Source organism: Peromyscus maniculatus, chromosome 1 (assembly GCF_049852395.1).
Source record: "Peromyscus maniculatus bairdii isolate BWxNUB_F1_BW_parent chromosome 1, HU_Pman_BW_mat_3.1, whole genome shotgun sequence".
NCBI lineage: Eukaryota > Metazoa > Chordata > Mammalia > Rodentia > Cricetidae > Peromyscus > Peromyscus maniculatus.
The window spans coordinates 114713042-114738862 of NC_134852.1; the positions used below are offsets into that span (position 1 = coordinate 114713042).

The 25821-nt window shown below is 37.4% G+C and overlaps 2 protein-coding genes across 2 annotated transcripts; one reads left to right on the plus strand and one right to left on the minus strand.

Moving 5' to 3' along the window:
* Window positions 1–1351: 1351 nt before the first annotated feature.
* Window positions 1352–2305, minus strand: LOC102925062 (olfactory receptor 51A4-like). Its single transcript, XM_006978995.1, has one exon. It carries the CDS (start codon window positions 2303–2305, stop codon window positions 1352–1354), a length of 954 nt encoding a protein of 317 aa, XP_006979057.1.
* Window positions 2306–12004: 9699 nt separating this feature from the next.
* On the plus strand, window positions 12005–19289 carry LOC102925363 (olfactory receptor 52Z1P-like). Its single transcript, XM_006978996.2, has 2 exons — window positions 12005–12741; window positions 17982–19289. Exon 2 carries the CDS (start codon window positions 18008–18010, stop codon window positions 18971–18973), a length of 966 nt encoding a protein of 321 aa, XP_006979058.1. The 5' UTR covers window positions 12005–12741; window positions 17982–18007; the 3' UTR covers window positions 18974–19289.
* Window positions 19290–25821: the final 6532 nt, after the last annotated feature.

The following is a 25821-nucleotide window of genomic DNA, read 5'->3' on the forward strand; positions in this document are numbered from 1 at the left end:
TCTTTCATACTCTAATCTTACCAAATAATCTTAGTTTCTCAGCACAGTGCATTTATTCAAGACTTTTTTGTCTGCTTCTGTTTATGGCTGATAGTACAGTTTTTTCTTTCCTTAATAAAGTACTTAATCATACTTTAAAAATTGAACTAAGATAGTTAGAATTCTGTAGCTGCCAAGAATTCAATCAAAATGTCAATGAGTAGAATTTCATTGTTCATCCAGTGTCCCTTAAATTGACATAGCCATTTAATATTTAGCCCTTGATTATTTGTATCTGATGCTCTTTCTAGGTAGATACTATTACAGAATTTAACTGAATTAAAGGACACTAAGCTAATTTTCATTGGAAAATGACCCACTTGTTATTTGGGAAATTATATACCAGATATGAGGATTTTCTATGATGTGTTAAATGATGCTCTAAGTATTGGGGAAACCATTTTACTTTGGTTTTCCTTATATTCTTGGATCATGTGTATGATGTGTGAGAGAAAACTAAAAAGGAGAAGGATATTTACAAATTATAACTGAAAATAATAACAAAATACTCTATACTAGACTTCAAATATAAAACTCGAACAATAGCCAAGTACTGAATAATTTCAAAATATGAACATGGAACGATTTCCTAAAATACCATCAGGATAACTGTATTATGGGAGTGCTATCATAGTGAGAGCATTTTCCATACAAGCAAAATACTACAATGGCCTGGAATAGTAACCTTAGTAAAAATAGCATATAAATCAACTTTATTTATTAATTAAGTAAATAAATGTAAAAGCTGATGGATGTTCAGGGGTCCCCTATTTTATTGACCTTCATCATGCTTCCTCCATAGGACTTCTATTATTATACTCTAATTCCTCCAAGTATAACATTCTGTCTCACTCTCACATCTCATAATTTGCTGCTGTTTTTGACTCTTTAGATTGATAATTTAAAATTTAAAAGAACAATTTTATTTGCAATGTTTCATATTAAAATTTAAAAATCAAAAACGAACACTTTCCCCATTATGTTAGCTAAGCTTGTTTTTTTCTTCCAAATATGAATAGCATCTACTTGGTTTTCATATCCCTTTAAATTTTGTCTAGCTCATGTGTTTTATTAAAAGAAGTAACCAAACGAAATATATACATATCCCACACTGAATCATTTACTCTCATTTCACAAAGTAGTAGATCAATATTTCTTTTTCAGTGTTAATCAAAGTACTATCTTCTTTTTAGAAGACAAGAATATCACAATTCTCACAATATTATACTTTGAAATAAAATCATGTTCCTGAGAAGCAGGTAGATGACAGGGCAGAGAAGTAAGGCATCTCTTTCTCTACGGCTGTATGTGACTATTTGAGCAAATTTCTTCTATCTTTGAATACTTTACACACTGCAGACCTTATCTGTTTGGTTTTTAAGCTGTAAACCAAGGGGTTCAGAACAGGAGTCAAGAAGAGGAAGAGATTAGCCATGGTGACATGGAGGAGAGGAGATGTAAATGTACCAAATCTGTGAATTAGGGCCAGAACAATGAGTGGTACATAAAATATAAAGACAGTGAAGATGTGGGAGACACAGGTGTTGAGCGCCTTTAGTTGACCATCACCTGAGGCAATACCCAACACTGTTTTCAAAATCAAGATGTAAGAAATGACAATAAATACAGAGTCAACTCCAAAGGAACAGAGGACTAGAGACAATCCATAGATGATATTGACCTTGACAGGACCACAGGCCAGCTTCATAATATCAGGATGGTAGCAGTAGCAATGGGATAGAATGACACCCTTACAGAAGGGCAACCGCTTGAGCAGAATGGGTAAAGGTACCATTAACAGCACACCCCTAACAACAGCTGCAAGTCCCATTCTGATAATCCGAGAGGGTGTTAAAACCACAGTATAGTGTAATGGATTACGAATAGCTACAAACCGATCAAAAGCCATGGCCAATAGAATGGCTGACTCCATGGATGAGAAGGTATGGATGAAGAACATTTGTGTCAAGCAAGAGTGGAACTCAATTTCTCTGTGATTCAGAAGGAAGACATTCAATACCGTAGGCAGAGTTGATACAGACAGACCCACGTCTGTAGCTGCCAGCATAGATAGGAAGATGTACTGAGGCTCATGCAGGATGGAGGTGGTTTTGATAATAAAGAGGATGGTGCAGTTTCCTAGAAGGGCAATTAGGTACATGACACATAGTGGGATAGAGAACCATATCTGAACATCTTCTAGTCCAGGGATGCCTGTCAGAAGAAGGGTGGGTGGCTGGAACCAGCTACTGTTTGTAATCTTCATAAAGGTATATCTTATCCAACCTATGTTAGCTTCCAAAGGTTTCTATTATAAGACAAAAAATGGTAAATTTTAAGACAAGAGATAATTCATAATATTCCTCTGTGTCAACATTAATTCTGACATGTTTATATGAAAAAAATCAGGCTTCTAAACCTATCTGAATAGCTGTTTGCAGCTTGGAAAATGAATAACTGCTATTGAATGTAGGAAATAGTAGGATTCCCTTGACTTAGCATACTCAAGCTAATAATACTGATCAAGCATAAGTGAAAATTAAGGAAATAATTTATGTGTGTCTCAATGGTGAAAACAAAGTATTCTCAAAATCTTAATTTGGTGTTATTTAATTATGTTTCTGTCTGCTCTGTTTGCACTGAACTTATCAGATCTCTCAAAATAGTCCTTGTACTTTCTCACATATCAGCATCATAGTTAGCAACACTCAAGGATCTGGGAACATGAACATTATTTTTCTGATATTTGTTTTGCAGAAATAAAATGCAGGGTTATTTTAATAACTGTTATAATACCTAAGTCATCTGGCCAACGTCATTTACTGACCCTCATTCTTCCAATGAACTTCTATGTCATTTGATATTTTCTTCTAGAATGATAGGCTTATTCCTTCAAAAGAGGAAGTTGATCAAAATATGAGAAAGTAATGAAATAACTGAAACAGTGATTGTTAGTTTTCTTAGCCAGTGCTAGAACAGGATTGGACACCAACAAATAGTTTCTTAGAAAAAATGGAAACATGTGTTTGCCAAAATACAAATAATATATTAGTGAACAAATAATAACACTTTAGTATTTCAAATCAGCATCATTGACAGAAAAGATGTTATTTTATATCTTTATTTTTAAAGACATGGGAACAGATACTATCTCTTATTAGGTGAATTATATTTAGATTATGTGCTCATAATTTCCACTTTCCATATAAGAAAAACAACAGAAAATATTGATGTAAGTACAATAGAATATGAAGGCAGAATAAAAAGAGATGTGAAAAACTATTAAATAAAAAACTATCTTTTAAAAAAGCCTAGAATCCAAATACGGTGCTTTTTATAAAATTACACTAAATATAACTATGGCTGAATATTTTAAAGGGCATCTGAGGATCAATTAAATAGAAAGAAATAAGGCATTCTTTCTCAGAGAAAAGGGCATAGGAAAGAGACCTAGGGTAGCTGGGGGATGGCTTGGCCAGTGAAGTGCTTCCTGTGCAAGCTTCAGCCTGGGTCCCTATCAACCATTTACAAAAAGCAGGATATACAGAGTGTGTCTGTAAACCAAGTGCTGGGAATAGAGACATGACAGGCAGATCCCAGGAGCTCATTGGCCAAACAGTTTAGTAAATCAGAAAGTTCCAGGGACAGTGGGAATAACGAGGAGAGAGACTAAAAAACTGAACTGGTCTCCAAAAGCTGTCACACACACACCAACATGTACACATGTAGACACTGACTACACACATGCACCAGAGAGGGAGAGAGACAGATAATCAGACAGACAGACACAGAGACAGAGAGGGGGAGAGGGAGAAAACAAATACATATGCAAAGATTGGGACAAGAAACTTCATTTTTCCCTTAACAAGATCAGAATCCTGTACTATTTTAGAAATATACAAATGTAAAAACATCACAGACGTTATTTTTTAGCCTGTCTGTTCTTATGATACAGTTAAAAGGAACATGTGTAGCCCCAGAGAAATAGGCTCTCTGAGGACCTAAGACACTAAGAACAAGGTTATCTTAATGCAACTTTCTGATTGGTTTACCTAGCCTGCAAGATTAACTTAAGTAAATGTTTTTAAAGGCACAGTGCATACTGGACTGGAGTATCCAATCACACGACAAACCAACCATGCTCAACCATTCATCCCACTGAGTCTTACCACACTAAAACAAAGAACATTCTTACAGACCACACAACACTCCTATATTAAACCAACACAAATGCACGTAACCACACACCTGCAGGTTCCTATATAAATGTATAATAGTCTCTCCCTTTGTTTTAACTTTCTTCCTGAATATGTTGGAATTTACTGTCTGTATTTCCCTTTCTTTCCTGTGCTTAGTACTGACCAGATCTCAAACACGACTAGATATTAAGATCACCATGCACACCCTTGCAAGGTTTAGTGTAAAACTCACTATATGCTTAGTCTGTATCATAGCTTATTTCATTTTTTGCTATTGTTCATAGATATGTCACTGGCCCTTTTCCATGAAAGTATGTTTAATTTCAACTGATTTGAATAGATTTTCATTATTTTGGAGTCTGATCACATTGGATGATTTAACACACTAGACGTAGCTTACTCATTCTTACATTAGACTTTTTGTTGCCTTTTGATTATGGCAACAAACAACACTGTGCTTTAGCTCTACTGACATAAATTAAATCAATTTAATGTTTAGTTTCCATTCAGCCTTCTACTTAAATATCCCTAGATATTTTGGATCATGAGAGTTACTCTAGCCATTAAATTCCCACCAAATATCTAGTGTCACCCCTATAATTAACATTTAGCACATTTGATTTAATGTTTTCTTATTTTTGTCACCTAGATAGATTTTCTTACTTAATTTACTTTAAGTGTCATTAATACTGACATTATATACTCCCAATAGTTTTGTGAAGAGAGCCATGTTTTGTTTATGGATACAAGTTACATAGTGAATATTGCTTAAATAAATAAACTAATTAATTAAAAATTTGTACATTCCTACTTATCATATGTATATTAGCACCCAGGAGACATAAATTCACTAGTAACACAAAATCTATTTTAAGTTCTAGTGTAGAAAATGTTTGGGGGAATCATAAGTTGGCAGGGAGCATTAAAACTGAAGAGTAAGTTCCAGTAGACTAAAATAAGGAAAAAGTGATTGTCATCTGAAAGGTCAACTTACTCAGTTTCTGACTTCCAGGTGTCCTGGTGTCAGAAAATAACTTTATGATGGATTTCTCAGATTAGCCAAAACATCATTCTTCAATTTGTACTTGAGGATTCAAAGTCATTTCACCATTTCAACTTTCCAATGGCTATGACTGACTCATTGTAGCTTCCTCAAATCCTTTTGTAGCATCATCTCCTTTCCCCAGTCTTCTTTCAAGTCCCCAAGCAAGAACTTAATCTGCTGTTTCTTTTGTATGACTTCCATCATTTGAATCCTTACCTACTGCAATGTTTTTCTCAGTTCTTCTATTAGGCATCTCTGTTTTCACCATTGCCAAACTCTCTCCTCTCATTTACTAAGGATTGCAAGTTTTATTTTAAAATGGAACAAAACTTCAGTTAGGAAAATCCTGAACAGAAGGCCTCATTTCTGCTGTGCTAATAAAAACACCATGGGAACACCGTACCATAAAACCTGAACTCTCAGATTGGCTAACTAGTTCAGAAGCACATTTCTCTTCTCTTTCCAGCTTACCCACCTGGGCATGAGTGAAGGATGTGTGGATTATTAAGGAGATATGCAAGGCCTCTACTAAGGGAGGCTTTAGCTGCTTGGCATGAGAGTTATTTAATACAATACATGGAGAAATAGACAGAAGGTACCAGAGGGAGGCTATCAAAATATTCCCATGAGAAAGTGGCTTCTCCATGCCACACTTGAGATGACACAAAACCAATTACTTGGAACTGAGGCCTTCCTAACTTTTCTCAATATCTCAGAGTCTTTATATTTTGTCACACACTCAGTGATGGTACTCTACTGTCTATTGCTAACATGCCACAGGCTTTACATTATAGGTGATGATTTTCTCACAAGTGATATTTTGGTGTCTAACCTTACTTTGAATAATTTTTAAGTGGATAATCTTTAAATATATTTGTTTCATTCTTCCTAAGAAAATAAAGGTTACAATCACTGTAAGAATTCATCAGTATCATATTCTTTCACAACAGTGAGATGCTATATATTTTTGATAGGTCTATGTCCATTTACACTGAGCTAATGGTCTCATTATAAGTATTGTTTTTCTCTTCTTTTCTTCCCATAAAATTATTAACAATTTTTCCAATTCATATCTGTCTATCTATCTATCTGTCTGTCTGTCTGTCTGTCATCTATCTATCTATGCAACTAACTCCAAAACATTGGTATATAGGTGTATACTTCTTATGGTTGTAAGGTTTTTATTCTCTTTTCAAAGTTGTATTATTTACTTCCTACATAATACTAAACTATAAATATAAAAGGCTATGAAAAATACATCCCAGACACAAAACCTTCGACCTACAGTCTGTCCTGCCTGCAAGATGTGCTGGGGCAATGGTGGTGCAGAACTTGTGAAAGTAGTCAACCAATGTTTGGTTTAACTTGAGACTCAAGCCACCAGAGAGAGCCCATGTCCAACACTGCCTGGATGGCCAGGAACCAGAGACCGGACAGCCCAGAGACCTAGCATAGAACCAAGCACGACTGAGGGAAAAAAGTCGAAGGGCCTTGTCCAGTAGTCGTCATCAGAGAGTTTCCTTTGGCAGTAGCAGGAGTGCGTTCAGAGACCAAAGACAGGCATTATGTGGAAAGAGTGTCAAAACTGGAGGTGTCCATTGAGTACCTCCACTCAGAGATCCCAGAACCTCGTGGAAGAGGGGGTAGAAAGATTGTAGTGGTCAGAGGGGATGGAGAACATGGCCCAACAAATCCACTAAGCAGGGCTCACATGGGCACACAGAGACTGAAGCAGCATGCACAGGCCCTGCATGGGTCTACAGCACAAGGATTTCTGCATATATGTTATAGCTGTTAGCTTGGTGTTTTTATGGGACTCTGAGTAGTGCAAGCAGATGTATCTCTGACTCTATTGCCTGCTACTCTACTCCTGTTGGGTTGCCTTCTGCAGCCTTGATTTAAGGGCTTTTGCCTTATCTTATTGTATCTTGTTTTGTTGTGTTTGGCTGTGGTCTCCTGGAGGCCTGCCCTTTTCTGAGGAGAGAGAGATGGGGAGTGGATTTGGTGGAAAGGGAAGGAGAAAGGGGAGGTGAAATTGTGGTCGGGATGTATAAGAAACAATTTTCAATTAAAAATTTCACATAAAAAATACACTTGAATGAAGAATAATGAATGGATGGAATACTTTACACTTGCCCAAAAATAGAGTAACGGGGGTTTCATTTATCTTCTTACCTAAGACAACAGTGATAGAATTATGAGACAATCATCCCTTAACAACAAAGGTTAACAGTAAATTCTTTAAATTGATGCTGGTGTGGTTATTAAAGATGAACCAGTAAATCTGTCACTTATACATCCCATGCACCCATGACTGTCCATGGAATCCTCTGCCTTAACATTCCTGTTTACAAGTAGAGGCTGAGAAGATTGAAGAAAAGCATCACTTGTGAAGTTTAGAGACCAAGCCAGGTGTATGGACTTTGTGTTGAATGTACTTGTCAGTTTATTAGCACAAACACTGCTCTTTCCACACAAAGATGCTATCAATTTTTGTGCAATTGTTCCAATGTATCCAAGGTATAGGAATGTGAATACGAATTAAACATTAACTTGTTAATTTTCAAGACATCTGTTACTGTAATTTTGTAGAAATCTGAAACTTGCATTTGGGAACAGGTATAATGAAGTTATTGCATTAAATGTGTTTTCTGAAAATGTGAAGTTGTTTTAATACCAAATAATCTTGTGACAACAGGCAAAACAACCTGTTTACAATCTATAAACTTATATTTTAGGAGCAAATAGTGTCTGTCTAGTGAAGAAGTCTTGATCTATTCTTAAAATAATTCAGTCTATCTTTGCCTCTTCTAGCTTTCATGTTGTTTAAAAGACTATAATTTAAATTAAAAATCTAAGTTACTGTTCTGTATTACCATCAACTGTAAAAGTCTGTAAATGTGCTTATACATATTCATGTATTGTTATCTAATCCCTGTCAAATCAACATCCTTACTTTGACCTATGCTTCTATTTCAGGTGCCTGTTTCAGTGATCATTGAGTCTTGACCATATAGCATAAGGAAAACCTAATAATAATCTATTTAATGTTATACAATATAACAGTATTTCATAAACATAATATACTTGACATGTTACAACTTTAAAATGTGGTTTTATTATTGTATTAAAGAACTATTTCCAATTATATTCATTACTCTAAATTTTTACTGTCAACTGTGTTAGCTTGCCCAAACAATGTTATTTGGCACAGAAACCCATACTTACTTTAAAGCTAGGTTATGAGCTATTTGTGATGATGAATTATTTTACTCAAGCTTTGATGTCAGTATAATTAAGCAATAGAAAAATAACATCTTTGTAAGTGTGTTGCTCAGATTTAACAAAGACAGTATTAATATACTCTGAAAGTGAAACAGTGTTGTGGAAAAATGTTTGACTAACACACACAAGAAACCCGTTTTGCCCCCACCCCATGCCATATGGCCAGGATGGACAGAACTCAACCAAATGCACCAACCAGGAACTGCCCAGTGGTTAGGCAGTATAATGACTTTTTTGTGATAAGGAAGCATGGCCCAGCCCAGTGTCATGGCCACCTGAGGGGGACAAGGAGACCCACAAACGGGCCTCAGAATATCCACCCTGGGCTCCAAGGAAAAAAACCTAGGCCCGCCTGGTACCTTGAAGCACCAGCCAGATGGACACAATCAGAGTGAGCAAAGGCATGGCATGGTGTGTTAAGAGAGAGAGAGAGAGAGAGAGAGAGAGAGAGAGAGAGAGAGAGAGAGAGAGAGACAGAGAGAGAGAGACAGAGAGAGAGAGACAGAGAGAGAGACAGAGAGAGAGAGACAGAGAGAGAGAGAAATGGTTCAGGTCCTGTGGACAGAGACATATTTGAAGAGACTAGATAGAGGAATGGAGCAGGCTGAGATGGTGTGGGAGGTGATCCCTTGACCAGGGACAACACATGGAAAAGCAAGCTCTGAACTTTGAGAGCACAGGTGAGCCAGCCCTGAGGATGGTAGCCTGGGAGACCTAGCCCCACAACCTCATCTACCACATGGGCTGGGGAGAGATGCCTTCACTCCCCCAACCCACTGCTGCCGGCCCATCAATGCCTGGGACAGGTGAGAGAGTTGGCCCTGTGGTCTTAGTAGGGGGAGAGCTGTCCCTGACCCCCCACCAACTGCACCTCTCCAGGGCAGCACAATGGAGCCAACTCTGTTAGTGGAGTGTGGGTGAACCAGCCCCGAAATTGTGAGGCTGGAGAGCTGTCTCTATTTCTCATCTGTCTTGTGACAGCATGGGCAAGGGAAAGATGCCTCCCCCACCTCCCATGCTCATCAATGCCTGAGGCAGGTGGGAGTGCTGTCCCTGACCTAGAAACAACTGCAACACTTAGGAGAGCAGGCCCTTGTACCTTGCCAGGGCAGCACAATAGAGCCAAACCTGTTAGCAGAGGTTTGGGTGAGCTAGCCCCGAAGTTGTGAGCATGGGAGAACTGTCACCATTACTCATCTGTCTTGTGGTGGCATGGGTAGTGGAAAGGAGAGTTGCTCTACTCTGCACCCATCAACACTTGAGGCAGATGGGAGAGCTGGCCTTGTGGTCATAAGAACAGGAGTGCTGTCCCCCACCAGCTGCAATACTCAGGAGAGCAGGCCCAGCCTATTGCCTGGGCAACACAATAGAGCCAATCCTGTTGTGAGTGAGCCAGCCCTGAAGTAGATAGCAAGGGAGAGCTGTCCTCATCACCCATCTGTCCAGTGGCAGCATGGGTAAGAAAGAGTTGCCATACATACTTATCAATGCCTGCTGAGGCAGGTGTGAGAACTGGCCCTGTGGTCATAAGAGCAGGAGAGCTGCCCCTGCCGCCCACCCCACCACCACCAGCAGCAATACTTGGGAGAGCAGGCTCTGTATTTTATCTGGGTAACACAATAGTGCCAACCTTGTTGGTGGAGGTGTGGGGAAGCCATCACCAAAGTTGTAGGCATGGGAGAGCTGTTCCCACTACTCATTTGTCATGTGGAGGTACGGGAGGGTGAGAGGATGCCCCTCTTACTCCTTGCCCCTTACCACCTGCTACAGAGGACAAAACTGACCCCCTCCTTTACCAGCTGCAGCACTCAGGAAATGAGCCCTGCCCATCCCCTAGGCAGTGCAGCAGAGCTGCCCAGTGTTTGGAGGTAAAGGTGACCCAGGCCAGATGTTATGAGCAAAGGAGAGCTGTCCCCATTACTCATCTGAGATATGGTGGCATGGGCAAAGGAGAGATGCCCTTTCCCCCATTCCTCACCCATCAGCACTTTAGACAGGTAGAGGAGCTGGCCCTGGGGTCATAAGAGCAGGGGGTGGGACATTCCTGCCCCTCAATGGCTGCAGCACTCGGGAGAGTGGCCTCTGCACCTCACCTGGGAAACACAGTAGAGCTGGCCCCGATGGTGTAGGTGGGGGAGAGCTGCCCTGGAGGGTGTGAAAGCAGGAAAACTAGTCCCACTCCTCGCTCATTGCTGCAAGGCTGAATTAGCTGGGACAATGCTGGACAGTTCACCCTGGTGGTGAGGACAGGGGAGAACTGTCAGGTGGACCAACCCTGTAGCTGCTCATGCTTAGAATCAGGGTTATGAATTGGCCTGCCCCAATATCTACCCCATCTATGATCTGCTGGAGCACATGAAGGGGCCTAACCTACAGACCCAAAGCTGCAGGATCTCCACAGCACGGGGCAATAGCAGGATATCTAAGAGGAGTCCTAGTGAGGGCCCAGCATCAATAGAAACCAGAGGCCTTGAACCAGATCAATGACTTTGCAATAAACACTTGCAAGTAAAGACATATGAGCAAAAGAGTTTACTGAGTGACCCACTGTGTTACCCTGTAGCTTTCATGATGAGGCTTTTGATTTTTCCCTTTTGTTCTCTTAAATTTTGTTTCAGTTGGGGGGGGTTCATTGCCAGAGGGTGGGTATGAAGGGACAGGGAAATGAATGGGATCAAGATACATGATGTAAATGAGACATAGAATAAATGAAGTAAAGTAAAATCACGAGAGAGAGAAACTCATATTGAGACTCAAAGAAAACAGTACTAAATTGTACCTTATTTCACCTCCATAGATTGTGAGCTAATATTCAAGATAAATCAAATCCTAAGGTGACAGCTGGTAAGATTGATCAGTGGCAAAGATGAATCCCTGCTCTTCCTGGGGCCCCAAGTCTAGTCCCTATGACCTGCATCAAAATTCTCACAGTCATTTTTAACTCCACTCTTAAGGCATCCTCTTTGGGCTTCCTGGGATCTTGAGCATATGGCATATGCTCACACATATACACATACATATACATAAAAAATTAAAATCAATTTTATAAGTCAAAAAACAAATTTTAAATGAATTACATATAAATCCCTAAGGAGCACATTGACAGAGTAAAATGTAGGTTCCTGTACCCTCACAACCACATTCTTACAGTGTCCATTTTTTTAAATTATTTCTGCCAAAACAGCCATAGTGTATGTTTCTGGGTGTAATAGGGTTTTGCTAAACCCTCAGAATTGTCTCAGAGGGATAATATTCCTAGAAGTTTGGTTATTTAATTTAATGGATCTTTAGGTTAGGTGCTTTGTTTTTGTTTTTCTTACCTAAGGACCTGGGCCTCAGAAGACCACAGGCATTTTCTGGGATCCCTCAATTCTACTGAGTCTTAAGTCTCTCAGGATTGAGAAACTTATGCCAGCGTCTGCGTGAGCAGTAGGATGGAATTAATGAGAAACAACTCACCTTGCTGACCATTAGGGAGTCTGTAGCTGCAGAGTAGAGGAGGCAACAACAGCCACCATTAGAAGTTAGAGAATTCATAGTGCTGGCTGCAGATGGTGTCCTCTAGGTGTCAAGTGTAAGATTATAGACAGTCCTCAGTCCTCAGAAAGGGATGGTGACAATTTCCCAACTATTCTTGTCTCAGGTATGGCACTTGTTCAGACAGTGGCTTTAGCTGTTTTAAGGTTGAGAATGGAAGCAAGTGTCACACTCATGAAATGTGTTATACTGATGGTTGTAACTGAACACCTGAAACAGTAGGGTTTCAGTCTTATAAGTGTTTATTGATTATATCTTTTGATAGGTAATTACCATGATGGTGAATTTCTCCAGAATGTAAATTATGGGTTTTCCTAAAGTAGGAATATTTTTCCTAAACTAGGAATACTTATTTTCCCTAAAGTAGGAATAAGCCAAAAAAGAATAGTGGTTTTTTTCACCCCAATATAGTCAGTGACAAGTTAGGGTTCCTATAAGTGAAGAAAAATCCATGTCATGGTTTAAGAGTCTACCTCAGAGGTGTCGCTGTCTTTTCAAATATTAAAGCCACCAGAAATGTGCCTTGTGTTATCCAAACCAGAAATGAAAGAACACCTTCACTAATGAAGCATTAGTGGAGTAGGTGAGAACATCTGATTCTCAAAACAAGAGCTGAATTTGCTGGAGGATCTCATGGTAAGTTTCATTTACTGGTTTGTTTAGTTCCTCATTACATGCTTGATGTGGCACTATGTATTGATTTTCACATTGGTTAAACTTTTGAACAAAGTGGACAAGATGAAATAGGACATAACTCAGAAGTAAAGCATATGGGAGTGATGTAGTTAGGAATGAGGAAAAAAATAACTTGACTCTTAACAAAAATTAGCATGAGTCTAACAAATCTATGAGCAACAGACTGCATAGGGACCTTAGTATTTTTATGAATTTCACATTGTCTCAAAGGAAGAAAACCAACCCAGGCCAATCCTCTATTTCAAAAGAATGTTTCCTAATGTTATTTGATTTCCAGTGACTGATTTTTTTTTCTTTGTTTGAGTGGCTATCCTCTTGGCAGTCGCCAACCACGGTGACTTTGTGCCATCACATATTCAATATCTCTATCCCCTTGCAATGTGACTGGACCTGACCCCCACTAACCCTTTGAAATTTCAATAAACACTGGTAGATGACCTAAGATTTTTATTTCAAGTTTTATTCTCAACACAAAAATTGACACATCATATTGAATAGCCATGAGTCTAATAATAATAACAATGTAATGGTGGAAAAACTTCACAATAGCTCTGCAAGTCAGAGCTATGAGAACTCAATGGGAAGATGACATAATTGCATCAAGGAGGCCAGGATTAAAGACAGCTTAACGGGGTGTTGTTGTGTAAACAGCAAATGATGGGGTGTGTTAAAAAAAAAAAGGTGAGCTGAGTTCCGGCTTTATTATATACAGGTTGTGTGACCTAAGCAAGTTGCTTAGCCTGTTCATATCTCATTTTTATGTGTGGTATATTAGCCATACCAGTAGTCATATTTATATGCTAGTATGATGTTTAAAAGATATTTTATGAGCATTAAACTACAAAATTACAGGACAAAACTGATGTGAAGGTCTTAAAATATTTAGTTTAACAACATAAACAACACAAGTTATTAAACGGTAGATAGAATAGTCTTGACAGTTAGAAACTGTCACTGTTCCTACCTAAACTATGCACCATAGATACAATAGAGGTGCCCATACAGTCTGTTTTGTTATGTTTTTAATTTTTTTTTTAATCTAAAAGAATGAACTACAATATGATCAAAAACCACAGCCTGGTGTTTTTGGTCTTTGAGCTCCACGAATTGGATTTTATACATATTTTAAATAGAATGATGTATAAGCTGGTTTTACTTCAGCTATTATAGACATAGAGGTCGCAGGAAGTCATGTCTCAGCCAAGATCATGGTTGATTGGGAAGCTAGAGCTCAAAGGCATTCAGTTGTCTTTCTAGTGCACTATGCACATTTGGTCAGCCTTCAGATTGATTTACTTATTCTTTCTAGATACAAACTACTTGCCTATTACATAAAGATAAAAATACAACTTAAGCAACAGGCACTTTATATATAGTATTGTATCATATCGTAGCATATAGTATAGTATAATCCTTAAGAAGATTGTTTTCTAATGAGACATATAGAGGATGGATCCAGACATCAGGAGAGGTGTAAATGAACCAGGAGGAAGATAGAGGGAGGGGAAACCATAGTCATTATACACTGTATGAAAAAAAATGCAATTTCAGTAAGAAATAGCCACTATACATATATATGCATTCTTAATACATACATATGTATTTCTTGTTATTTTTTTTAATTTATTCATTTTACATACCAACCACAGATCCCATTCTCATTTCTCCCCCTGTACCCCCACCCACACCTAACCTCCACCCAACCCACTCCTCCTCCCCTCTTCCAAATGGTTAAGTTCTTCCATGGGGAGACAGCAAGCTGCCTCAACTGAATGTCATTTTTTTTAAGAGCCGGCTGACTACTTGTTTCCTGTTTGTATTTTTTCCAATGTGCTTCATGGTCTCTGTATAAGATGGAGGAATTCTCCAAGAATAGTTCTAGGGTGATTTCTGAACCTTCAAAACCACAAATGATTTTGCTCATAATAAAAAAAAAATGATAGGATAAAATCTGGCATGTGGGTTGGTTTCTATTATCTCTATCTAGTACGATACCTGAATCAGTTATAGAAATGATTACTTATTGAGTAACTGTGTGAGAGATGCTGTTCTTACTCCCTCACAATTGTTACCCTCACGGAACCACATATCAACGCAATGACATACCCGTTGTCACCACCTCACGTGAATACACTCATATACACAGATGAGAATTTGAAGGCTGGAATTAGACTGAAGTCAGAGTCTAAGACCCAAGCTCTTAACCTGTTTTTTAATATTCTTTACAGTGTATTATATGTTGTGCAAATAATGTGAATTCCATAAGTATCTGTTAAATAGCAATTCATATAGGAAGCTAATTAACTTATATAACCTTAAAAGTTTAACTATCAATATTGTTATGAAAACGACAGTATATAAAACACAAAGATGCTTTTGTCCATCAACAAAATTAACAGGAACCAAACTATTCTTTTATGTTTGAATATTTTTTTTTTAATCCTGGCATGATCAGACACTTGAAGGCCTGAGAATTGAACCCGGGTCTCTGGAACATCAGTCAGTGTTCTTAACCACTGAGCCATCTTTCTTCCTCAAACTATTCTTTTAAAAGTACAGCTTACCTACACAGAGAAACCCTGTTGTGAAAAAAAAGAAAAAACAAAACATGTACAACTTACTCCTTTAAATTCTTGATCCTCCTCTATGTTAATTAATGGCATCACTACATTTTTCCAAATTATGTCAAAATAATTTATAAGCTTTGTTCAACACACATTAATCTGCTGCAAAGAAATCTCTATTTTATGCATTTGCATATACATACATCTACCAGAACAGTTTTGACGGCAACGCCATGGGTCTGTTTAGGTTTGGTGTCTTGAGTCATCCCTTATTGCTAATGGGAAGTAATAGCAGTGATTCTATCTTTCTCTCCTTCAACTGGAACAACTTTTTACTCAACAAAAATTTGTTATTCTATATGCTGAAAACATGGAAAAGAACAAAAGTAAGCACATAGTCCCTTTGAAAACATTACTTTGAAATGATGAAACATTATTTGTCTTGTATCATAATTTATTATTGTATTTCCTTGGGTTTAATAAATCATTCTTAGCATCAAGGTTTTAACCAAAAGCCATACACTCTGCCATCCATCTGAAGCTTAAAGTTACATCCTATGTGTCCAATCCTATGTCTCATTTTGCCCAGCCCTTAGTGTGTTAGATGGCTTGAAATGTGTGCCGTTATATGTATTTTTTCTGAGCTTTTTATTTGACTTCCTTGTTCTTCCCAAGGACAAGCTTTTCCTTTGTAACTCAAAAGTGTCTGATAAACAGATTTAATGACAATATTTTCATGAATCTTTAATCTGCTTCTTTATAAACATAGTATCTATCATGTTAATGACTCATTGAATATCTTCAACTGTTTCTATCCTGAAAGATGGTTGTTTGTCCATGCTTTGAGTTCTCTGAAAGATATGAAATCTTTCTAATTGAATATATGTATGATCTATATCTGATTATCTCTTTAACATAGTACCATAGCAGAGTGAATTTTAATTCTTTGATATGTTTACAATTCAGTAATTTAATTTCTATGAGCCTTTCCTACATTATCATTAAAATTTGTTTATATAATGAATAAAGAAAAGAAGAAGCCTGAAATATAAATAGAAACTAGAAGACATATGTGTGAACAAAGGTCAAGAAAAGGTGAGGATAGAGGGAAGAAGATAACTCATGTGTGAAAGAGTATGCATGCTGACTTCTAATAGTGTAACATAAGTGCTCACTCAGCTCAGCATTGGTTACAGGTGTGTCCAAATCATTATCCATAAGTTGCAGATAGCCATGCACAGCTATGATTCTGGTCTAATTGACACTCATACTTAAACCACTATGAGAGCGTTCTGTGTGTGATTTTATTGTAACTTGGTTACACAGTTCTTAAGCATGAACTTTGTAGATCACAATGTGATCCAGAGAAGACAAAAGGTCAGGTGCTTGGTTCAATTGGAGCATTGTGCACTGCAGTCCTGCCAGACAAGAGCCTTGATTCAGTATCAAACACAAAACTAGTATAGCATTCTTCAAAACAAGGATTACCCATTTATTTATTTAAGAAATTTTTACTCATTTTATATACCAACCACAGATCCCCCTCTCATTCCTCTTCCAGCTCCCCCTCAGCCTCCCATCCATCGCCCCCATCCTCTCTTCCAAAAAGGCGAGGCCTCCCATGAGGAGTCAGCAAAGCCTGGTATACGCAGTTGAGGCAGGACCAAGCCGCTCTTCCCTCCATCAAGGCTGAGCAAGGTGCTCCACCAAAGGCAATGGGCTCCAAAAAGCCAGCTCATGCACCAGGGATGGATCCTGATCCTACTGACAGGGGCCCTCAGACAGACCAAGCTACACAACTGTCTCCCATATGCAGAGGACCTAGTCCAGTCCCATGCAGGCTCCACAGCTGTTGATCTAGTTTGTGAGTTCCCCCAAGCTTGATTCAGTTGTCTCTGTGGATTTCCCCACCATGATCTTGACCACGTCCCTTGCTTACAGAATCCCTCTTCCCTTTCTTCAACTGGACTCCTGGAGCTCAGCCTGGTGCTTGACGGTGGTTCTCTGCATCTGCTTCCATCAGTTACTGGATGAAGGCTCTATGATGATAATTAGGGTGGATTATCCCCATTTTTATATCCTTAGTTTGTTAAATAAACTACTTAAGTAAGGAAAAGGCAATTCTTTTACTAAAAGTTTTACATTAAAATAGTACATAGGTAATAGGTAACACTTATTCAATAGCCATGAGCTCCCCAAAGACAACAGGTGTCTGACCACTACATCTCTAGAACTTGAAGAAGAGAGTTGTGTTTGAACATCATAAGTGAACAATAGAGGAAATGAAGAATGATAGGCAAAGCCTGCCAAAGCCTCCTAGGTCTGAAGCAAAAGAAGTAAATATAAGGCATTTAATGGTGTAGTCTCAATTTCAAGCCACCTTAAAGTTTGCCACTATAATTAACATTGTTACGTTTTCCAATTAGCAAAGCTTTATAAAACTTTGGTTACTTTGCTGTTAAAGAAGTCTGTACATACCTGAATTGCAAGAGATTAACATTTTCATAAAATAATCTTAGCCAACTGTGAGTGTTCACATTTAATCTAATAAAATAACCATGATTCTTTCTTCTTCTTTTTGTTTTTTGTTTTGTTGTTTCTGTTTTGCCTTGGCAGGTTCAGAACTAGTGGGCAAAATAAGCATGACAACATTTTCAACCACTTTAAATCACACCAATCTCAGAGACATCTGGTACACCATGATTGGGATTCCAGGACTAGAAGATGCACACATATGGATCTCTATCCCTATCTGTTCAATGTACATAGTGGCCATTGCAGGCAATGCACTGCTGTTATTCCTGATTATCACTGAACGCAGCCTTCATGAACCCATGTACCTTTTCCTCTCCATGTTGGCCCTGGCTGATATCTTTCTGTCCACAGTCACAACACCAAAAATGTTAGCAATCTTCTGGTTCCAAGCTGGAGGCATTTCCTTTGCTAGCTGTGTGTCTCAGATGTTTTTCCTCCACTTTATCTTTGTGGCAGAGTCTGCCATACTGCTGGCTATGGCATTTGACCGTTATGTGGCCATCTGCTATCCACTAAGATATACTAATATTCTAACCCCATCTGTCATCAGCAAAATGGGTATTGCATCTGTGACTAGAAGCTTCTTCATCTGCTTCCCCCTGATCTTCCTTGTTTATCGGCTCACCTACTGCGGTAGGAACATCATTCGGCACTCATACTGTGAACACATGGGCATTGCCAGGTTGGCCTGTGACAGCATCAAAGTCAACATTTACTATGGGGTGATAGTGGCTCTGTTTTCCACCTGCCTAGATGTGGTACTGATCATTGTATCATATGTCCTTATACTTTGTGCTGTGTTTAGAATTCCTTCTCGAGATGCCCGACTCAAGGCTCTGGGTACATGTGGCTCCCATGTCTGTGTTATTCTCCTGTTCTATACACCAGCCTTTTTTTCTTTCTTTGCTCATCGTTTTGGGGGTCACAGTATACCACTGCATGTGCACATTCTCCTTGCTAACCTCTATGTGGTAGTACCACCCACAGTCAATCCCATCATTTATGGCGTGAAGACTAAGCAAATTCAGGAGAGGGTTATCCAAGTCTTTTCTTTAGGCAAGACATTTTGTTGACATAAACCAAGCAGCTTGGTTCAGTGCTTTATAATTTTCCCATGAACTATAGAACTCAAGAATATCTGAAGTTGCAATAGGAATATTAAATCAAGAGAGTATTAGTGAAGGCCATCATGGCAATTTTGAGCAATCAAGAGTGAATTCTACTCGGCATATATTTTGTTCAGAACAATACTAGAACAAGGACACATTATTTTATGTACTATTTTTCATCTTTGTTATATCATACATATTCATAATAGTTCAAAAACTTTCAATTTTATGTTAACACATAAAACAGGAAAATAAATGGCATGGCCCTTGTTTATAAACCAAACAAATGGAGACAGAATCTCGTATAATTTTTCATTTCAGCCCACTTTTCTAAAACTGGGAAGTGAAGAGTGCTACATGTCCAAGACGTTATTCCTGTGCAGTTATCATACTAGATCAATCACTGAGCATTTGGGTTCCAAGTTCAAGTTTTCTATTAAAGATGTCTGATTTTGGTCAAAGGTAGTCTTCTTTCATTGTTGCACATACATCTCCAATTTGCACTGATAGATGCATAGATAGACAGACAGGAATGTCCTACAGAAAACTCCTAAAGTAGTGCCATGTATAATATGAAAATAATAATTTTGTCTATTATTATTATTATCAATTGAAAAATGAGTATGAATCTGATAATCCTAGAAATTTAATTTCTTTTATTGCATTTATTCTTTCACAGAAGATAATCCTGGAGCACGCAAATGCTAAGAATCTTCACTGTATGTACAGGACAAGGACTAAGAGAAAGAGATCTTAACCACATTAGGACAGTTGAAATAGAATGTCCTTAATTTTCTCTGTGAATAAATGTGAAGGTGGCAGCTATCCATCTTGGCCATTATGTGAAGGCACTGTAAACTTCAGAATTTTCATAAGGTAATAATTACAATTAGTAGTAAAAATAACAAGTATATATCAGACATAAAGTATGATGGGATATTAGAGAACATTTAAAAATGATAGGTAATTGAACACAGAAGAGTCTTATGTATTCACTTGTATACATTAGCAAATTCACTAGCCCATGTGTACGTGTTTACAGCATTGAAAATAAACATGAACTAAAAATATAAATGTTCATGTTGAATTTGTTAAAATACAATCCAACTATAGCATAGTAAAACCATTACAATATAAATTACAGCTAAGTGTGCACAAGGAAATAAAATTATTACATTACATAAAATAATATATAAATACATAAAAATAATATTTTATTTCCAGAAAAACAAGAAAATGGAGATAAAATAAGGTATATGTAGGAATGTATATATACATCTGAAACAATATGTTTATCTTATTTGCATAAAATAAGGAAGAATAAGTACATTTTCATTGCTAATTTAAAATTTTTAAGGGAATATTTTAGTGAAAAACAAGTTTAATACTTTAAGCTCTATAAATTCTCTCCTTCACACAATAGATACATAGTGTTAACATTACCTTATCCCACTAGTCTGTAGATATTCCTGTTGTTTTCCTTCATATATTAGAATCTTACCTACACTTACTGTCATAAGTCTCATTCTTGTCAAATATCTAATCACCTAATAAATCATTGAAGATTTTTATTTGCTGGGGTTTTTGTATACAAAAATTATGTTTTAATTATTTAATTGGAATTGTTCCTCATTGAAAAGATGATAATTTAGGACTGCTGATTTTTGTGAAAAATAGACAGAGAATGCCCCTTTGAACCATACTTAGTGTGAGGTTGTTGTCAATGATGAGAAAAGAAAATGTATATATTTCTACAGAATTCTTAATTCTTATTTAACAACTGTTTTTTCAAAATTCAAGATTTATGCATCCAAAATACTATTGGACTCTAGACTGACAGCTGGGGATCCTGTATGGCACCTAACTAGGACTTCTGCAAGTAGGTGACAGTTTTGTAGCCTGGTCTGTTTGTGGAGCCCCTGAAAATGGGACCAGGATCTATCCCTGGTGCATTAGCTGGCTTTTTGAATCCCATTCCATATGGTGGGATGCCTTCCTCAGCTTTGATGCAGGTGGGGGGCGCAGGGGAGTTAGTCCTGCCTCAAGTGAATGTGCCAGGCCTTGTTGACTCCCCATGGGAGGCCTTACCCTTTCTAAGGTGTGGATGGCAGTGGATTGGGGGAGGTGGGGGGCAGCAGGAAGGGGAACTGTGGTTGGCATGTAAAATGAATAGAAAAAAATAAAAAAAAAAACTTTCCTAAGTGTCTGGATGAAAGCATTTCCTAGATTTTACCTTTTAGAGGCTGGGAATAAAGTTTGAAATTGGTTAGTTTTAGAAACAATAATCTCTGCCCACCAGTATCATTGCTGAAGATCTAAGAAGACAAATAACTATTCTAAGAATGGGGGTGGGGAGTTGTTCAAAAAAAATGAATCTACACTACATTGTGCTGTTTTTAAGGATACCAATTTTTGCGTGTGTATAAGAAAATTACCTGCAAATAAAATATCTACCATTCCACAGTTTAAGAAAAAAAATGTCCAGCTCTGTAAGACCTGGATAAGTGAGTTTTCCCAACCAGATTGAAATATTTTATAACATACAAGACACACAATAGTTTGCAGAAACATCAAAGGTGAGATTTTTAAAAGGTCCTAGAAATGAGAAATACTTAGGAAATAATAATCCTTGACTAGCTTTCCTCTGTTCATTCACAATGTATATTACAAGAACATACTTTAGATTAACCTGTTTCTAGGTCATTCTGTAATAATAGTCACATTGTGGCTTGCTAGTGCAGGTAGGATTTTTGTGTTAATTCCTGAAGACTACATCTGAATAATAGTCTTTTTATGAAACTAATTCACCATTTAGTCTTTCTTTTTTGTGTTTTTGTTTGTTTGGATTTTGGTTTTTGTATGGTTAGTTAGGTATTTAGGCTTAATTAAGGATCCAGAGTTCATAAGACCATGGTAATTTTCCTAGATACCACAATTCTACTGAGGGCATGCTTATTGGGAATAACAGTGCTATATAACCTGTGTCTGGATGAGTTCATGTACTTAAATCCAGGAAAAACAACCTGTCTCACATAGCATCAAAGAGAACAGTTGCCAAGTTAAAACAAAGGTAAGCACATCTACAATATCACATTAGAGAGTTGATGACGACTTCTTTGTGTCAAGTTTCAAGTTAAATACACTCCTGATTCCTAAGAAAAGAAATGGCACTTTTTTTTTCAGTCATGCCTGCTCATGCTATGGCATTTCTTCAAGAAAGTTCCTTTAGCTGTACCAGTGTAAGGAATGGGAGCATGTCTCACCCTCATGAAATGATATCTAGTATAGATAGTGATGACGGAACACCTGGCCAGACTCTGTTCTTTCAATCAAATGAAATTTTCATTGAAATATGGTTTTTTTGTAACATAAAATATCCATAACAGAAAGATCTCCAAGACTGTAATGATGAGTTGTTTCCAAAATGGGAAAATGGAGAAAGAAAAAGTAGGAGTCTTCCACTTCAACCATAGTCAATTATAGTCTGGGTTTGGTGTAAATAAAGAGAGGTATCTGATTCTACAAGACTTTGATTTTATTTATTACATTCAGTTTCTTGATTTAAGATTTCAGATTCTTTTGAAATTTAAAAGGAAATGGGTTATCTTCCCCCTTCAACAAAAATGAAAACAAAAGGCACAAAAGGAGTTCTGGTGAAGTGAGAAAGCCTGATTCTCCAGACAGGAAGAGCTGAATTTCTAAGAAACTTTCATGATGGTTTTATTCATTGTGTTGATTTGTTTTGCCTTTATTCACTTGTTTTGGGCACATCGTATTCATTTTAAAGCAGCATAGAATTGTGATAATAGTTGGAAAGATATAATATGACATGAAATCAAAGCAAATGGCATAGAAGTATAATTAGCAATAACATAATGTAGGAGGAGAAAAGTAAGTGCAATTTCATTCTTAAAAAATAGAAGATCAAGAGTGATAGATGGATGTGGCTTTCACTATGAGGTGGGTGAGTAGTTTATAAAATGAGTTTCTTATGATTATCGATGACCTTTCCTCTCAAAGTTGCAGTAGGCTGTTACCTTGAGTGAGTGAAGCAGTAACCTAGAGAGGAGGAGAAGTGATGTAAATTACCATAGAGTCATAGGGATTCCGGATGTCACTCAGATCAGCATGAAATGACTGGAGTTGAGAAATAGAGCCTGAAGTAAGGACTCTGAGAATCATGTTATCTCTGCTAATTACATCAGCATCCAATTTAATTGACAGTATCTAAGATACCCTCCAGGATCAATTCATTCCTGCAAACCCAATAATAGTTTCATTGTAGCATTTTAACACACATTCATTTAAATGTAGGGTTCCTAGAACATTTAAGAGGAAATTACTAGAGTGAGGACAAGAGCTGAAGCTCTGAAGAAGGAGGTTTGACTATAAATGAGAGTAAACAGAGGTGAGAACAGAACCCCTTACCTAACCAGTATCAAATCCATAAGGCAAAATGTCTTCTTAACCAAAGACACGTTTTCATTTGACTTCTGGCATTACTACCATCTTGAAGAATCATTGGCTCATCTGCCCACATATCCTTATTCTGCTAGATAACTGTACTCTTCCTGTGGTAGAATTGTGTCTATCTGCTAGGTTGGTCATTGGTCCTGGATTATTGGTTACATACCAAGTTACTATTCCAGAAAAAAAAAACTATCTTGTTTATCATCTCATAGCTCCCTCATTTCTAATGGATAATTGTTTGTACTACACAACACTTTTTTCTCAACTAGGTCTCTTTTAGAATAATTGGATTATTTGGTTTTTATTTATGTATGTAAAATTTTTATGTGATATATTTTATCATATTCTTTACCCTCCCCAAACTATTCCTAGATCCTTTCCATTTCTCTATCCATCAAAATTCACATTCTCTCTCTCTCTCTCTCTCTCTCTCTCTCTCTCTCTCTCTCTCTCTCTCTCTCAAAAACAAAACACAACATGAAAATCAAACAAATACATTAAGGTAAAAAAACCCCACAAACACACACCTAAAGAAAATGTAGTCCAAAACTAAACTAAACTGAAAGCACATCCAGAAATACATGTAGTTTGTTTTGTGTTGGCCAACTTCTAGAAAGAGGCCTGCCCTAAAGTATGGTTGACATACCTAGTGTCACTCTTTTGGATAAAACTGATTTCCCCCTTCACAGCAGATATAAATGCCAAATAGTTTCTTGGTTATGCCTAGAACTTTGTGTCCATTTCTAAGTTCTGGTATTTTCTCTGATTTGAACCCATGCATGTTTGTGCATCTTATCATAGTCTCTATGAGTTCATATGTGCCATCAGTCCTGTTGTATCTGGAAGATACAGTTTTCTTGGAGTCATCCACAACCTCTAGTTCTTACAATCTTTACAAATTCTCTTCCTCATAAACTCATGAGCCTTGAAGGGACGGTTTTATAAAGGCATATTATTTAGGCCTGAGTACTCAAAGTTTCTTACACTCAGAACATTGTTCAGTTGTGGGTCTCTGTGTTAATTATCATCAACTGAAAGAAGAAGCTTCTCTGATGTACTGATCTACGGATATAGCAACATGTCATTAAGAGTCATTTTATTGTCATGTTACTTTAACAGAATAATAGCAGTACATTTTCCCCTAGGGTCTATAACCTATCTAGTTTCAATTTCTTGGATACTTCAAAAATGTCAGATATGGGTTCCATCTCATGGAGTGTGCCTTAATCCAATCAAATATGTTTGGTTACTCCCATAACATGTGTGCCACTATCACACCAGTATGTCTTGCAGGCAGGTCACTGTTGTTGGTCATGGGATATTCTAGCTGGGTGCTATTCATGATTAGCTTTATACTATAGTAGCATGCATAGTATTGTCAGCAGCATGAAAACTAGTCAGTGGGGTGATGCTTCCAGCTGGACACCAGCTTAATTTCTCTATGTTAGATGACATAAGTGAGCATGTTTTCAGCAAAAGGGTATTGCTGTTAGGTTATAAAGGATGATCAACAGCCTTGGTAATAGCCTGTGAGAATTAGGGGTTAGTTTATCAGACGTCTTTGGCAACAGATCAAAAAGATGCAGCCCATTCTGTCACTGGAGTCCTACTTGGTGTCATAAGATGTCTAGTTGGGGCACTGTCTACCCCATTATATGATGATTTTATTTAAATTTCTTTCATATATGTATGTATTTTAGGAAGTCTCTACAGTAATATGACTATGTCTCTCCTAGATGCCTTTAGTGTCAGTTGTCTTTCCCCATATTCTCTCCTTTACCCTGTACTGACATCCTCCTGTCTACTTAATTCTCCTAATGTAGTTTCTTTGTTATAAAGAGGACATTGTTGTATTTTCCCTTCCATGGAAGATTCCCTCCTACTCCCTCATCCCTTACTAATGATCTAAAGTCTCTGTTATTCTAATAAAACACACATATCTAAAGATTTAAAAAGATAATATCCACATATAAGAGAAAACATGCAATGTTTGTCTTTTGCAGTCTGAGTTATGTCCCTCGGGATAATTGATTCTAGCTTTATCCATTTATTTGGAAATTTAATTTTTCTAAGCAGCTGAATAATAATATAACACTATGTAAATGTAGTAATTTTCATTATCTATTTATCAGTTGAGGGACATCTAGACTATTTGTAATCTGGCTATCATGAATAGAACAGCAATGAATATGGATGAACAAATATCTTGTAATAAGATGCAGAATTTGTTGGGTATGTGCCCCAAAGTAGTATAGCTGGAACTTGTGGTGGACAATTTTCAGCTATTTTTCATGTGAGGATTAGAACAAATAAGTACTGACTTTTATTTTATTACAAAGATG